A 10,413-nucleotide genomic window follows, 5' to 3' on the forward strand; every position below is an offset into this window, starting at 1 on the left:
CCTGCTGATGCCGGCATTTATCCTTCTCTATGCTTAAGGAACCAAAGAAACTGAAAGCAACAGTGCAAAAACAGAAATGAGGAAAAACTGGAAGACATACCGATTGCATTGCATTTCCCCTTCTTCAGTTTCTAACAATGAGATCTAAAGCTTCTGATCAGAAGACAGTTTCTTCCTGCAATGACTTAAGGTTACAAGAAAGAAAGTGAATGTGACATGTGATCTAACACCATCGTTTGGAAAGAGGACCTTTTAGGCAATCTTAACTTGGCAGTGACCCACTTCTTTGTGATTGTTATTTCCCAACTTGTGCTTCTAGTCTCATCTGTCTGGTTTTGTAAGACATGTAAAACCTGGGAATTCTTTCTTGACTTGTAAGTGAGCTCCCGAGAAAGAAAAATCAAATCCATCCATCTGCTTTTTGTGTATCCGAGTATATAATGTGTGCAGCATGATGGATAAAAATGAAACTGGAGCATGTGAATAAAACCATGAAATCAGACCAAGCACTTGGCTTTGACAGTGGGTTCGAGCTGCTTCCAGAGCCCTTTGCCCCGTTATGACACATTGGGTTCCTCCTCCTCTCTATTCTTTCCTTGTGACGGAGTATAGTTTGATGATACTTCAACTTGGAACGCATCTCCCTTACCCTTTTCAGGCCAATTAAATTATATTATAGGAACATAACACGCATCGCCCCCTTAAAAACATATGACAGAGTACCAACTCGGATCGATCTGAATAGACTCTCACTCTCTCTCGTGGCGTAATTCCTAAGAAACTGCGTCCCTCTCTCAGCTCTGCCGGCGGGGTCAACGATGAATAGGAATCTGCGGGAATCTCTGACGGGAGGACGGAACATTCAGTTCCGAAGAGGTCCCAGCCTCAATGGATTCTCCAAGGATTTCAGCGAGAATCTGGATCTCTTCTCCACAAGCCGCCGCTCCTTCCCCTTACCTTCCGCCGACGATTCCTCTGATGGTTCGTTTCTACCAACTAATCGCTTTTTCCATTATGATTCTGTGGAATTATTCCGAGTGCAGCTTCAAGACGATATTATTGGCTCTTTGATGGATACCCTAATTGGCCATCGAGGCTGTCCAAACGCCTCAAGCTGTTTGTCAGTCTCTAGATCCACTTGCTCTCTATAATTGTTCCAAAATGGGGATCGCTGACCGTCATTCTGATCTAGATTCAAACTCCGAATTCAACCTTTTGTGTGTGTGTGTGTGTGTGTTTGCTCTAGTTTCCGTGAAACTCGGAAGACTCTCTGCGGCATCCATAACACTAACCAAGGCTAGAGCAGATGATCTCTTGTGTTCGACAGGAGGAGGAAAGCATGACTACGACTGGTATGTTTCTCTTCTCTTGCGGTGTGCATTTCCGCAAGATCGTCTTATTTTCGAGCCCGGCATGAATCGTCTTTTTCGTGTGCTCATCTTCGATGTGCAGTCTCCTCAATTTCCAGGATTCCAGAGTTTTTGAATGTCCAGCCTACTCTTCGTTTGCGAAGAAATCATTTAGTGTATTATAAGGTCAATATTCCTCTGGAGTGTATGTTTTTTTTTCCCTCGTCTCCAGGCTTCTCACTCCTCCTGGAACACCTCTCGGAAGCCAATCGCCTCCGAAGACCATTTCTTCATTTAGATCTAATTCTGCAGCAAAGGCATCAAGGGTACAACCTGCCTCTCTTTTCTGTGTTTCCTTGAATTGCCAGTCTGTCTTTGTTGTTGCTGATCCTTTTAGAAAAAAAAAGCTCCCTGCTATGTGTCAGATTCTTGTCATGGAAACCAAGTTTTACGTATGCAACTCATCTTTACTCAGATTTGAACCTCTTTTCCTTCTTCAGCTTTCAGTTTCGCATTCAGAAAGCAATTACCAATCCTCAAGACCAGCCAGAAGTAGTAGCTCTGTTACTCGCCCTTCCATCTCTACTTCACAATACAGTTCATATTCTCTGAGCCGGTCACCATCTTCTCTCCTGAACACAAGCTCTGCTTCAGTGTCATCCTACATTAGACCTTCGTCTCCAATCACCCGTTCTTCATCTACAGCGAGGCCTTCCACTCCCACTCGTACCACCTCATCAAGGGCCTCTACTCCTTCAAGAATACGTCCAAGCTCATCTAATTCATGCATAGACAAGACGAAACCATCCCTGGTGTCAAGGCCTTCTACTCCAACTTCTAGGCCACAGCTTTCAGCAAACTCGAGTGCGATTGCTTCTAGACCTAGTACCCGTCCTTCAACTCCTACACGTCGAAACCCATCCACCTCAGTATCTGCATCATCAGGACCCTATGTTTCAGGTGGACGTGCTGCATCAAATGGACGTATGGCAGTTTCATTGTCTAGGCCAAGCTCCCCTGGACCTAGAGACCGACCACCCCAACAGCCAATCGTGCCATCAGATTTCCCTCTTGAGACACCGCCAAATCTCAGAACAACTCTGCCAGACAGACCAATTTCTGCTGGCAGATCCCGGCCAGCGGCTGCTACTGCAACAAAGGCGAGTCCAGAGCCTAAAGGGCCGATGACAAAAAGGAATCCGTCTCCTGTTGTTGGAAGAGGAAGACTAACAGAGACACCTGGGAGGAGCCATGTCAGTGGTAATGGGAGGTACCTCACAGATGCTTCAGAGTCCCAGAAGGTTTCGAACGTGTCAGCCACAATGTCTCGGAGAAGTGTGAAGTCGTCTGCATCTGTCACAGACAATGGGCCTGGGAGGCCATTCTCAAAAAGTTCACTCGATATGCCCGTCAGGCACATGGTATTGTTTATGAGAGTAGTTCAGATTTTTTTTTTCCTTGCCTTGAGCTTCATCAATGACACCAAAAAACATTTGTGATGGTGTAGGACACGAGAAACGGGAAGGGGAGTTCAAGCACGAAAAGCATTAGGGCGGCCACACCGAGGATTCAGTCTATCCGTTCAGCAAATGAGACAGATTCCATCAACAGCCACAGCAGGGACTTGACGAAGAATGGGGCAAAGGAAGGAAGATTGGTGGGGAAGCTGAGTGAGAGGGACATGTACGAGAGCTCCCGCTACGATGCGCTGTTTCTGAAAGAGGACATGAAGAACATGAACTGGTTGCACAGCATTGATGACAAGTCATCAGACCAAGCACTTGGCTTTGACAGTGGGTTCGAGCTGCTTCCAGAGCCCTTTGCCCCGTTATGACACATTGGGTTCCTCCTCCTCTCTATTCTTTCCTTGTGACGGAGTATAGTTTGATGATACTTCAACTTGGAACGCATCTCCCTTACCCTTTTCAGGCCAATTAAATTATATTATAGGAACATAACACGCATCGCCCCCTTAAAAACATATGACAGAGTACCAACTCGGATCGATCTGAATAGACTCTCACTCTCTCTCGTGGCGTAATTCCTAAGAAACTGCGTCCCTCTCTCAGCTCTGCCGGCGGGGTCAACGATGAATAGGAATCTGCGGGAATCTCTGACGGGAGGACGGAACATTCAGTTCCGAAGAGGTCCCAGCCTCAATGGATTCTCCAAGGATTTCAGCGAGAATCTGGATCTCTTCTCCACAAGCCGCCGCTCCTTCCCCTTACCTTCCGCCGACGATTCCTCTGATGGTTCGTTTCTACCAACTAATCGCTTTTTCCATTATGATTCTGTGGAATTATTCCGAGTGCAGCTTCAAGACGATATTATTGGCTCTTTGATGGATACCCTAATTGGCCATCGAGGCTGTCCAAACGCCTCAAGCTGTTTGTCAGTCTCTAGATCCACTTGCTCTCTATAATTGTTCCAAAATGGGGATCGCTGACCGTCATTCTGATCTAGATTCAAACTCCGAATTCAACCTTTTGTGTGTGTGTGTGTGTGTGTTTGCTCTAGTTTCCGTGAAACTCGGAAGACTCTCTGCGGCATCCATAACACTAACCAAGGCTAGAGCAGATGATCTCTTGTGTTCGACAGGAGGAGGAAAGCATGACTACGACTGGTATGTTTCTCTTCTCTTGCGGTGTGCATTTCCGCAAGATCGTCTTATTTTCGAGCCCGGCATGAATCGTCTTTTTCGTGTGCTCATCTTCGATGTGCAGTCTCCTCAATTTCCAGGATTCCAGAGTTTTTGAATGTCCAGCCTACTCTTCGTTTGCGAAGAAATCATTTAGTGTATTATAAGGTCAATATTCCTCTGGAGTGTATGTTTTTTTTTCCCTCGTCTCCAGGCTTCTCACTCCTCCTGGAACACCTCTCGGAAGCCAATCGCCTCCGAAGACCATTTCTTCATTTAGATCTAATTCTGCAGCAAAGGCATCAAGGGTACAACCTGCCTCTCTTTTCTGTGTTTCCTTGAATTGCCAGTCTGTCTTTGTTGTTGCTGATCCTTTTAGAAAAAAAAAGCTCCCTGCTATGTGTCAGATTCTTGTCATGGAAACCAAGTTTTACGTATGCAACTCATCTTTACTCAGATTTGAACCTCTTTTCCTTCTTCAGCTTTCAGTTTCGCATTCAGAAAGCAATTACCAATCCTCAAGACCAGCCAGAAGTAGTAGCTCTGTTACTCGCCCTTCCATCTCTACTTCACAATACAGTTCATATTCTCTGAGCCGGTCACCATCTTCTCTCCTGAACACAAGCTCTGCTTCAGTGTCATCCTACATTAGACCTTCGTCTCCAATCACCCGTTCTTCATCTACAGCGAGGCCTTCCACTCCCACTCGTACCACCTCATCAAGGGCCTCTACTCCTTCAAGAATACGTCCAAGCTCATCTAATTCATGCATAGACAAGACGAAACCATCCCTGGTGTCAAGGCCTTCTACTCCAACTTCTAGGCCACAGCTTTCAGCAAACTCGAGTGCGATTGCTTCTAGACCTAGTACCCGTCCTTCAACTCCTACACGTCGAAACCCATCCACCTCAGTATCTGCATCATCAGGACCCTATGTTTCAGGTGGACGTGCTGCATCAAATGGACGTATGGCAGTTTCATTGTCTAGGCCAAGCTCCCCTGGACCTAGAGACCGACCACCCCAACAGCCAATCGTGCCATCAGATTTCCCTCTTGAGACACCGCCAAATCTCAGAACAACTCTGCCAGACAGACCAATTTCTGCTGGCAGATCCCGGCCAGCGGCTGCTACTGCAACAAAGGCGAGTCCAGAGCCTAAAGGGCCGATGACAAAAAGGAATCCGTCTCCTGTTGTTGGAAGAGGAAGACTAACAGAGACACCTGGGAGGAGCCATGTCAGTGGTAATGGGAGGTACCTCACAGATGCTTCAGAGTCCCAGAAGGTTTCGAACGTGTCAGCCACAATGTCTCGGAGAAGTGTGAAGTCGTCTGCATCTGTCACAGACAATGGGCCTGGGAGGCCATTCTCAAAAAGTTCACTCGATATGCCCGTCAGGCACATGGTATTGTTTATGAGAGTAGTTCAGATTTTTTTTTTCCTTGCCTTGAGCTTCATCAATGACACCAAAAAACATTTGTGATGGTGTAGGACACGAGAAACGGGAAGGGGAGTTCAAGCACGAAAAGCATTAGGGCGGCCACACCGAGGATTCAGTCTATCCGTTCAGCAAATGAGACAGATTCCATCAACAGCCACAGCAGGGACTTGACGAAGAATGGGGCAAAGGAAGGAAGATTGGTGGGGAAGCTGAGTGAGAGGGACATGTACGAGAGCTCCCGCTACGATGCGCTGTTTCTGAAAGAGGACATGAAGAACATGAACTGGTTGCACAGCATTGATGACAAGTCATCAGACCAAGCACTTGGCTTTGACAGTGGGTTCGAGCTGCTTCCAGAGCCCTTTGCCCCGTTATGACACATTGGGTTCCTCCTCCTCTCTATTCTTTCCTTGTGACGGAGTATAGTTTGATTGGAGCTGTGATGACAGCGTTCCGTCCTAGGCAAATGGGAGAAGGAACTAGGAAGTAGTACAAGAAACTGGAAAGGAATCCGAGGCCTAATATGTATTTGAGGAACTGAAGATGTTCTCTTTCGACCAGTCCTCTCTCATTCTTTGACCCCAAGCCAATTCTCTTCTCCTTTCAAGTTTTTCCATTCTATTTTGAATCAACTTTCGTCTTAGGCCTAATCCCCGCCGTTTTAGATGCAACCATATTTATTCCACACTTCTTATACGACCACATAACGTGAATTTGAATTCTACACGGGCACGCATTATCGTAGAATTTTACTCTTCTTTTAAATATATACGATCAAAACAAAACAAAATATATATATATATATATATATATTATTGGTTCAAATACTGTTTTACATAATACATACAGGAAATCTTAAAAAATATTTATTTGAAAATGCCCAACACAATTTACATTTTTTGTTAATGGACATTTCTTGTGAGAATGTTGTAATTCCCAGTCGTAGTAGTCAATGCATTGGGATTTTCCGGGGAGTGTACAGGGCAAAAAAAAAAAGAAAAAAAAAAAGAGAGATTCCCTCTAGTACAACTGGAAGTTTCGATGATTATGAGAAAGAAAGGGGACCAAGGGCATCGCCTTCTCCCACACTCGTTTTTCCTTTCTCTTCTCTCGTTGCAGCAGACGCGCAGTGGCCGAGACCAAGCCCCCTGTCGCTTCGTCTCCCAGATCCAATCGCTCCATCTCTCCCTCCCTCTCTGGTTAATCCCTAATTTTCCCTTTCTCCAATTTTTCCCCTAGGGTTTCTGGTCAGTTATGTCGGATCCTCGTTTTCCGCCGTGGTCTGGCGGGTTCCGAGGGGTTGACTTGTTTCTTTGCCCTTCCTCCCCAAAATCTATTTTTTCCCGTGTGTGCGCAGGTTTTGGGGTTTGACGCATGGCTTCAAAGCGTATTCTGAAGGAGCTCAAGGATCTCCAGAAGGATCCTCCTACAAACTGCAGCGCAGGTACTTGGAGTTGTTGGATCATTTACCTCTAGTCTGATGTTATAATTTGATAGATGATGTTTGATTTCACTGATCTAGATCAGTCATCCTGTTTAGTTGTGGGTTTCTCTAGTAGAAAGTTTATGATGTTTTACTTTTGCAACCGAACGAGGGTTTTATTAAAGTATGCTTTAAGCACTTGGCTTGAACTTTTGTTCTCCTTGATATCAATAGAAACCATTGAATCTTTTGTGATCTTACTCCGAGTTTCGCTGTGAACTTCTGCATGAGCCATCGAAAGCTTCTCTATTTGTTTTTTCTGTGGTTTCATGAATCTTTTGTGGGAGAGAGGTAATATGAGGTTTATGAACATCGCAATGAATAGGTCCTGTGGCTGAAGACATGTTCCACTGGCAAGCAACTATCATGGGTCCCCCTGACAGCCCATACGCCGGAGGAGTGTTTTTGGTCACCATTCATTTCCCTCCGGATTATCCTTTCAAGCCTCCAAAGGTGTTTTCTTTGTCTAGTCTGCTTGGGATGGGGAATTTTGTGCCCGGTTGAGATCTTACGATACTTTTCTTTACATAGGTGTCTTTCAAAACTAAGGTCTTCCACCCGAATATCAACAGCAATGGAAGCATTTGCCTTGACATCCTGAAAGAACAATGGAGCCCTGCACTTACCATATCCAAGGTTTAAGTTTGTTTGATCTTAACTTGATCTGTTGCCAAACTTCACATGTACCTGTACAAATTTGTTGCTTGTAAATATCAGTTAAAAGTATCACATGCGTTGCTGGCTTGACTTTGAACACAATATGTGGGTGTTGTAAGTTCTTGCATTTGCATTCTTGTTTGATGCAGTTGGGCTATATAGTGGCAGTTTGGGGTGGGTATAGAGAGGAATGCTAGGAGCAGAATGCTGTGCTTTTAATAATATGATTATAGCCTGATGTTGAAGCCTTGTGGTTTATGGAATGAAACCCATCTGGAGTGGGGAAGTATAGGCGGGAACAAACACTTGTACTCATGCTGGTTAAGTTGTTTCCCACAGGTTCTGCTGTCGATTTGTTCACTGCTGACAGACCCGAATCCAGATGATCCGCTGGTGCCTGAGATTGCTCACATGTACAAGACAGACAGAGCAAAGTACGAGGCGACTGCACGCAGCTGGACCCAGAAGTATGCCATGGGATGATGAGTTCTAATTTTAGCTGGAGCAAATGCTTTTGATTTTATCATACAAGTGTCTATGGGGGAGACCGAACTTAAGACTTGTGTTGGCTGCCCTGCTGTGATGTGATCATAATCGAACATGAATGACACTCAGGCTTGTGTGGTTATTATGACCATTTCCCTTTTTTTTTTTCTAAAAAAACATACTAATAATTATATCCCGTGCCTCTCTGCCTTATGCATGCTATATGTTACTGTGACTCTATTCGTTGTTTGCATTTGTCCAAATCTATTGGAGAAAATTTGGATGGGATTGTCATTGTTTGTGACCGAGAATATTAGCGTACGTATGGACAAATGAACATTTGGTGGAAATTATGTAAAACTTGGCACCATATGCTGTGTAAATTTATGAAACGTGAAACGCCATTGCTTTGTGAAGGGAGGGGCAAATGTGTAATTTTAAAGGTAGCAGGGAGTAAAGCGGTTCGGTCGGGGGATGAATCGGAATCGGATGATGCAGTTTCTTCTCCTCTGCGTCAAATTGGCTCTGCGGATTGGATTTCCCCGAGGGCGAAGACGATCCCTCTCACGATCGGACTCCTCATCGTCATCCCAAGGTACCTCTTTTCCCATCTCGAGATCGCCATGCTTCTTCCTTCCGCAAGGTCTTCTTTCTCTGGTTTCTGAGTTCCCCTGTCTTCTCAGGCCTTTTCCGCAATTTGAATTCCCAGACCTGCACATGGGCAACTGCGTCGTTAAGGTAATGATTCTCCTTTCTTTCTATTCTACAATCTCTTTTATCGCCTTTTCTTTATCCACCGAAACCCTTTGTGCTGGGCCTGCCCTTCATCGTGTATTCCCTCTTGAATAATAGACAAGGTGTTTCAAGCCTTAGGATTTGGCCTCAAAAAAGGCGTTTTTATTTCTTCGAAAAGCTTCTCCTTGGTCATTCTAGATTAGCTTGCTCGTCATCACTCTATCAGCATTTTCTTTCTCCGTAGAACCAAAAAGATGATGATTCAGACAACCAAGTTGAGTTTTCCGGTGGAAACGTTCATTTGGTAACAACAAAAGAGAGCTGGGATCAGAAGTTGGCAGAATCTAGTCGTGATGGCAAAATAGTATCTTTCTTCCATCCCCTATCTCTTCTTCTTCTTCTTCTTCTTCTTCTTCCACCTGATGGGTTAATGGTTTACTTGAGCTCATGAGCGAGGATGGGCATCTAACAGGTCATTGCAAACTTCAGCGCCACATGGTGTGGTCCATGTAGAATGGTGGCACCGTTTTACATCGAGTTGTCAGAGAAATACCCTTCTCTGATGTTCCTTCTAGTAGATGTTGATGAGCTCAGTGTAAGTGGGCGAGCTTGTTCTGTAGCTACAATTTTGTAGGGTTGTTTGCAGAATCCGGTTCTATAATTTCACAGGGTATCTGTGAAATGCAGGATTTCAGCTCATCATGGGATATAAAGGCGACACCGACCTTCTTCTTCCTGAAGAATGGAGAGCAAATAGGCAGGCTTGTTGGAGCAAACAAGCCAGAGCTACAGAAGAAAATAACAGCTATCGTTGATTCAGCGCAGCCACAGTGATTGGTAAGCTGGTGAAGTTGGTCACTTGCTGAGTCCTGGGCAGTTCTGTCTTTTGTGTGTGTGTGTGTGTTTGCTTGTCTTTTAAGGTTATGTAAGTTATGTCTTCTGATCTGATTGTCATTGTCCATGTACATAACATAGGCGTTTCCACTCAACATTTTCGTTCCACGGTGATATAATGCAAGTTCTCTTCTTTGGTATTCCTAGATAACCATGAGTTCGATTATATCTCTGTTAATCGTTATGCAGATCGGTCATTTGAAAAGATCATGTGGTGAAACTACATGTTTCTGTTATGAATAAACCGATGATATCCCTGACTCCATTTGTATTTCCCTCATTTGACAATTAAGTGGGTATTCAAAAGCCTTTGAATCAAATGAAGCGAGACAAGATCTACAAATTAGATCACCTGGGAGGCAATGAAACGACAAAAAAAGTCCATGAAGGTATGAACGTTATCTGCCTGCTGTTTGAAAATTCCTGATAAATGTCTTGCTTATGAGAATTGTCATTTCATTCTCAAGGGGAAGCTCTGAAGGGATGAACGTACGAGATGGTTTGGACATGTTATTGCTGGTTCGCATTTGTCCTTCTGCAGTGTAGTTCAGAAACACCCATAAAGAACAGTTGAAGAACTGGCCCTTCTGAGCCATATCCAGCCAAGAAAATGTGGAGTTCCATTATAAGAACCTTCAGACGGCTTTTTTCTCTGTTTTTCAGTTATCTAAACCATTTTTTTAAATCTCGAAGACGTTTTCTTTATGAGTTGTATGCTCAGGTTTCCTGCTG

General features: G+C 44.6%; 5 protein-coding genes across 7 annotated transcripts in view; all 5 read left to right on the forward strand.

Moving 5' to 3' along the window:
- Positions 1 to 602, forward strand: part of LOC104816163 (mucin-5AC-like) — a 4,762-nt gene extending 4,160 nt beyond the window's left edge. The window contains exon 6 of the mRNA XM_010544855.2: positions 527 to 602. Coding sequence (XP_010543157.1) covers positions 527 to 563 — 37 coding nt within the window. The 3' untranslated portion in view covers positions 564 to 602. The remainder of the gene's footprint in view (positions 1 to 526) is intronic.
- A 91-nt stretch (positions 603 to 693) lies between these two features.
- Positions 694 to 6,069, forward strand: LOC104816162 (mucin-5AC-like). Its single transcript, XM_010544853.2, has 6 exons — positions 694 to 981; positions 1,247 to 1,352; positions 1,582 to 1,675; positions 1,850 to 2,770; positions 2,857 to 3,215; positions 5,836 to 6,069. The coding sequence occupies exons 1-5, from the start codon at positions 819 to 821 to the stop codon at positions 3,181 to 3,183; spliced, it is 1,611 nt and encodes a 536-aa protein (XP_010543155.1). The 5' UTR covers positions 694 to 818; the 3' UTR covers positions 3,184 to 3,215; positions 5,836 to 6,069.
- On the forward strand, positions 3,363 to 6,026 carry LOC104816161 (mucin-5AC-like). Its single transcript, XM_010544852.2, has 5 exons — positions 3,363 to 3,601; positions 3,867 to 3,972; positions 4,202 to 4,295; positions 4,470 to 5,390; positions 5,477 to 6,026. Exons 1-5 carry the CDS (start codon positions 3,439 to 3,441, stop codon positions 5,801 to 5,803), a joined length of 1,611 nt encoding a protein of 536 aa, XP_010543154.1. The 5' UTR covers positions 3,363 to 3,438; the 3' UTR covers positions 5,804 to 6,026.
- A 448-nt stretch (positions 6,070 to 6,517) lies between the features above and the next one.
- On the forward strand, positions 6,518 to 8,211 carry LOC104816160 (ubiquitin-conjugating enzyme E2 11). Its single transcript, XM_010544851.2, has 5 exons — positions 6,518 to 6,625; positions 6,784 to 6,870; positions 7,235 to 7,362; positions 7,441 to 7,545; positions 7,906 to 8,211. Exons 2-5 carry the CDS (start codon positions 6,801 to 6,803, stop codon positions 8,047 to 8,049), a joined length of 447 nt encoding a protein of 148 aa, XP_010543153.1. The 5' UTR covers positions 6,518 to 6,625; positions 6,784 to 6,800; the 3' UTR covers positions 8,050 to 8,211.
- Positions 8,212 to 8,369: 158 nt separating this feature from the next.
- LOC104816159 (thioredoxin H9-like) lies at positions 8,370 to 10,386 on the forward strand. 3 transcript variants are annotated; one of them, XR_772239.2, is made up of 7 exons: positions 8,370 to 8,647; positions 8,736 to 8,790; positions 9,032 to 9,151; positions 9,260 to 9,382; positions 9,475 to 9,624; positions 9,975 to 10,070; positions 10,149 to 10,386. XR_772239.2 is itself a non-coding variant. In XM_010544848.2 (5 exons), exons 1-5 carry the CDS (start codon positions 8,385 to 8,387, stop codon positions 9,619 to 9,621), a joined length of 708 nt encoding a protein of 235 aa, XP_010543150.1. In that variant the 5' UTR covers positions 8,371 to 8,384; the 3' UTR covers positions 9,622 to 9,824. The 3 variants fall into 3 exon arrangements, 1 of the variants encoding a protein (XP_010543150.1); XR_772240.2 differs by having other exon boundaries at positions 10,155 to 10,386; XM_010544848.2 differs by lacking the exons at positions 9,975 to 10,070; positions 10,149 to 10,386 and having other exon boundaries at positions 8,371 to 8,647; positions 9,475 to 9,824.
- Positions 10,387 to 10,413: the final 27 nt, after the last annotated feature.

Source organism: Tarenaya hassleriana, unplaced genomic scaffold, assembly GCF_000463585.1.
Source record: "Tarenaya hassleriana unplaced genomic scaffold, ASM46358v1 Cleome25, whole genome shotgun sequence".
NCBI classification, from domain to species: Eukaryota; Viridiplantae; Streptophyta; class Magnoliopsida; order Brassicales; family Cleomaceae; genus Tarenaya; species Tarenaya hassleriana.